Source organism: Otolemur garnettii, unplaced genomic scaffold (assembly GCF_000181295.1).
Source record: "Otolemur garnettii isolate 467f Iridium unplaced genomic scaffold, OtoGar3 scaffold00020, whole genome shotgun sequence".
Classification (NCBI taxonomy): Eukaryota; Metazoa; Chordata; class Mammalia; order Primates; family Galagidae; genus Otolemur; species Otolemur garnettii.
The window spans coordinates 301,463-306,688 of NW_003852415.1; the positions used below are offsets into that span (position 1 = coordinate 301,463).

The window sequence follows — 5,226 nt, forward strand, 5'->3', positions numbered from 1 at the left end:
TTTTTTTTTTGAGACAGTCTCGCTAAGTTGCCCTCGGTAGAGTGCTGTGGCATCACAGCTCATAGCAACCTCAAACTCTCGGGCTTAAGTGAAGAATCCCTATTTTTAAAAAATGTGTGTATGTGTATGGAATGGGAGTGTGTACACATGGAGGCTGGTTTGGCATTTGATGGTAGTGGGAGTGTGGGCCTATGTGGAAATGCATGCTGCAGGGTGGGAGATTGGCATAGCATAGTGTACATGGGTAGTAGGAGGATGCAGAGTGTTTACAGAATATTGATGGGGAGGTGAAATGACTGCACGAAGATGGGAGTGTGAGTAGTGGGATGACTTTGTACCTAATGCTGGTGAGAATGGTGGGAGAAACTGAGTCTGGTGGTAGGGGATAGGGACCTGGCAATTGTTTGTGAAAGAAAGTGAAGACAGACATATCTGTTGAAGGGGAGAGAGGCAAGTATGTGGAGATGTGTGCTTGTGAGGAGACAGACATGAGACACAAGTGTACTGAAAAACCTGGAAGAACATGTAACAATATTAGCCTTTGTAAATTCTGTACTATATGATTGTGTATGAGTCAGCTATAATTTTGCTTGTGTGCACTCCTATCTTCACTTAAGAATTTACTAAGAATCTCAAAGATAGGTATCTTCAGTCACTGAAATGCTGCAGCAAAATAAACATGTGAACCAGTATAGTTCTGTTATCTTGCTATAAAATGGCTGCTGTAAAACATTTATTTTACACTGGTGTGACGTGTTCTTTCAGTGAGAACAAAAACTTTTAGTTGCAAAGTGGCTTAAAAAGGGAGAAAAAACACTGCCAGATAACCTCTTGAACCCCATTTCAGGATTTTCTAAAATGTTACTTATATATAAGGAAATATATGTAATTATGTCTATTTAACCTTCTAATATTTGCTTTGAGGAAACATGCAAAATTTGGATACCTTAAAAAGTACTACAGGGTTGGCACCAGTAGCTCAGCGGCTAGGGTGCCAGCCACGTACACAGGAGCTGGTAGGTTTGAACCCAGCCTGGGCTGGCCAAACAACCAAAATAAAAAAAAAAACAGGCATTGTGGCGGGCATCTGTAGTCCCAGCCACTCTGTAGGCTGAGGCGAGAGAATCACTTGAGTTCAGGAGTTTGAGGTTACTGTGAGCTATAATGCCACAGCACTCTACCAAAAGTGGTAAAGTGAGACTCTGTCTCAGAAAAAAGCACAAACCCCCCTGCAATTTAAATTTATAGTATATAGGCTGGGCACCTGTGGCTAAAGTGGCTAAGGTGCCAGCCACATACACCTGAGCTGGCAGGTTCATATCCAGCCCTGGCCCACCAAACGACAGCTGCAACCAAAAAATAAATTTATAGTATATGACATCAAGCTTGAAGGTAAAATAGGGTTTGAATTTTTAAATGACATGGGGAAATCTGCATAAGAAAAAAGGACATAGGGCTGGGCAAGGTGGCTTATGCCTGTAATCCTAGCCCTCTGAGAGACCAAGGCTGATGTATCACTTGAGCTCAAGAGTGAGACGCCATCTCCACTGAAAATAGGAAAACCAGCCAGGGTGTTGTGGCTGGTCCCTGTAGTCCCAGCTACTCAGGAAGCTGAGGCAAGAGGAATGCTTGAACCGAGGAATTTGAGGTTGCTGTGAGCTATGATGCCATAGCGCTCTACCCAAGGTTGCAGGAGTGAGACTGTCTCAAAAAAAAAAAAAAAAGAAAAGAAAAAAAGGACATAGAGCTTAATTTTACTGAACATTTTTATACATGTCAGAAAAACAAGACAATAGAATTTTTAAAATATCTTTATTCATATACAGCTATTCAATAACTTCAAATTTAGAATACTTAAAATCAGCATTAACAAGAACCAGTCCATGACATACTGTAACTGGGTCAATGTCAACCTCCCCATGTGATTTATATCTGTATCTTATGCATTGAAAAACTGATTTATACAGCTTCATGATTCCAGTATTTTTCTAACACCCCATTTTAAACTGATAACACATGTTTAAAGATGAGAAATAAGAAATCTGCACTGTAGAGTAACTAATACCTAATAAATTCACATTTCTTTCCATTAATATAAATCTGTAACAATTTACAGTAAAACTATCCACGATATTAGTAACAATACAGCAGTTCACATTTTTACCAAACATTTCCTGTGAGCCAGGCCCTGCATTAAACATCTGAACATGCAATTTCACATTTAATTATCTCGATTGTAAGAGTCACAGATTCATGTATTTTTCACAATAGATGATGATGATGCTATGATGACAGCTTGCACTGGGCACTTGTGTCCAAACCTTTCCTGGCCCTTTTCGCCCACATGACTCACTTGAAGCAGCTCACAGTGCTTGCTTGCACAATTTTACAAATGTTACATGAATATGCAGGCTTGACTACCCCTGCCCCCACCCCCCTTCAAAAAAAAAAAACCAACCCCAAAATAGAACAGGGTAAGTCTTACTATTCAGAGACACACCTATGAGACTCCACTGGGACAGGGAAGCAGCTGTGATCTAGGTCTGCACTAAAGCCGTCTTTAGGGGACTCAAAAGTGCCCTTCGAGGCCTAACTGCAGGAGGGCCGCCTCGGCCTCCTCCTCCTCCTCCTTGGCTTCCTCCTCCCGGATCTGCACCAGCAACTGGAAGAGGTTTGGGGCCGGTCCTTCCGCAGCTCCGGTCAGCCACAGCTGCCTCCGGATGGCCCCGCTGTGGTTGGCCCCGGCAATGACCTGCTCCAGGCGGGCCTGGTTCACGTTATCTTTATCAATGGCTCCCTTTTCCACCACCTTCTGCAGTAGAGGCTCCAGACGAATGACATAGGCAGATAACTTTTCTCCCGGGTTCTGGTAAGTGTTCAGAAATTTGACCTGTGCATCCCTTGAGCTCTCCACACTCCCGAACACCTGCTCAAGCGCCTTCAGGCATTCAGTAGTGGTTATCGCAGGGTTGTTGGTCTTGAGGATGCGAATGACATCAGCAGCAGGCCCTCTAAGACTCTCCATCAAACGCCGCCTCTTTTCCACATCAGACACCTGCCACTCCTCTATGACCTCATTAGTGTGCTCCAGCCAGGGATCAAAGGTTTCTTCCCCAGGCCCCGGGATGTCCCTCCCCGAGAACAGCGTCAGCTTCTTGTACCATATGGACTCAACGAGAGGCTGAATAACATTATCCAAGATATAGTTTAGCATCTCTGCTGGCATCTCTGGGCCTGGGGACGGAGTAGGGTTCTGAAACCCAAGGACACGGGCAACATCTTGCACGGTCCACCCCTCTCTAGCTAGGAAGAGGTGCAACCTTTCTAAAAATTCTGCATCGGAAGTTGGGGGTTTAAAGACCACTTTCCAAACCCCTCCTTTGCCCGGCATCTCCCTGGGGATCGCGGCATAATCGACAGCGCCAGTGAGCTCTAACAAGGCTGCTTTCGCATTCTCTTCCCTCCAGAACATCCTCCCAAGTACTCGATAAGGCACCTGGGGCATTGCGGCCTGGAGGGTCTCTTCGATTTCAGCCTCATCACAGTTCACTGGGATCCCCCAGACCAGGAGAGCTCTCTGGGAATTCACATCCATTCCTCTGCACCAATCTTCCAACAGTGTCATCGCCATTTTCCCAACTATCAGGGGCGCCAATTCTACAAACAGGGATTAGACGTAAGCTCACCGTGCTATAGGACTTAGGACAGTATCAACACTCCTCCCAAGCAGACCAGAGGAAGACAAGCTTCACGCAATCACAAGGAACAAATGGCACCAGAGTCCTGCTCTCGCCCCTTCCCAGCCCCCAAAGCCAGTCGGTCGACACGTCCTCGGAGCTGCCTCTTGGGGATGCTCAGTCACGCGGCCGTCGCCATCTTGCGTCTGAGGTAGGGGTCCACCGCCGGCAGACGGGGCGTCCCGTCGCCGCGCAGAAGGCTAAGAGGGTGGGTGGCGAAGGCAGGAGCCGTCGGGTAGGAGAGGAGCCGGGGTGTGGCTATGGGGCGTGGCTGCCTCCTCCGGCCGTGGGCGCGCTGGGTAACCGCTGCCGCCGGCGAGGCGATCCGGCGTTCGCGGTCCGAGCCCGGCCTTCAGACCAGCGAGGAGCGTCGTTTTAGCAGACGAGGATGTGCTGTCCCCAGAGGGAGAGACTGTACCGAGGTCGTCGCGGCGGTGGCTGGGCCAACCCACAAACGGCTTCTTCGCCGGTGCGGGGACTCTTCTGGTCGGCGAGGATTGCCAAAGACCAAGGACCGAGGCAGCAGAAGCACAGGAAAGACCGAGAAGCGCAGCGGAGGCGAGGGCGTGCAGCCCTCAGGCTTAGCGCGGGGTCTGACTAGTCCCACCTGGCGCCCCACGAGCCGATACTGCTGCAGTGAGGGGCGGGGCCTGCTCGCAGCGTCAATCCCGCCTCCGCGGCAGAGCGCGCGCGCGTAGCCACAGCGACGGTGTCCGGGACGACGGGAGGCCCGCGCGCTCCCGCGGCCGGCAGAGTCTAGCGGTTGCCATGACATCGGCTAGGGGGCTTGGGCGCTCGTTTGTCTCAAGTCTCTTTTTAGTACTTTCCAGATTTTTTTAAACAATGAACAAATACTGCCAAGCACTGTGTTTAAAAACTCATCCAATTCTGAAGCAGCCAAATATCATCCAATATTTAAGATGATATTACTGAAAACGCACCCACCGGGCGGCGCCTGCGGTTCAAAGGAGTAGGACGCCGGTCCTATATGCCGAAGGTGGCGGGTTCAAATCCAGCCCCGGCCGAAATCTGAGAAAAAAATAAAATAAAATGCACCCACCACGGCGGACCTGTGTACTTACAGCACTTATTCAGTGACTTTGTGTTGCGTATGAAAATGAAAATGCTCTCCGCAGCACCCGGCACCCCTCTGCCACCCGACCACACCCTGCATGTTGCATCCCAATGAAGCTAAAACGTCAGAGCATGCCATTTATGTATATTCGTGTGAATTACTGATTTGACTTTTTCTTGTCTTGAATTTTATAAAAAGATGCTTGTTTCAACTTCAGGCATCTTTTGTAGTCAGGCAAACACTAGTGAGATACTTCCTCTGTCCTGGCTGGCATCACTGACAAGGAATGGGCTGGTAAAACAGAATCCTTAAAGTTCGAAAACGTCAAGTAATTTCCCTACAAGTAAAATAAGCCTACTTACGACAGTATCTGACGGTGAAAATCCCCCTAGAAGAACACAGCATTCAACTCTA

At 48.3% G+C, this 5,226-nt stretch overlaps 1 protein-coding gene across 1 annotated transcript; it reads right to left on the reverse strand.

The window, feature by feature from the left end:
* Positions 1 to 2,391: 2,391 nt before the first annotated feature.
* Positions 2,392 to 3,762, reverse strand: PNMA1 (PNMA family member 1). Its single transcript, XM_012803446.2, has one exon. The coding sequence runs from the start codon at positions 3,629 to 3,631 to the stop codon at positions 2,570 to 2,572; it is 1,062 nt and encodes a 353-aa protein (XP_012658900.1). The 5' UTR covers positions 3,632 to 3,762; the 3' UTR covers positions 2,392 to 2,569.
* Positions 3,763 to 5,226: the final 1,464 nt, after the last annotated feature.

Coding starts and splice junctions, on each gene's coding strand:
- PNMA1 (XM_012803446.2), bottom strand. CDS start 3,631: ATGGCGATGACACTGTTGGAAGATTGGTGCAGAGGAATGGATGTGAAT.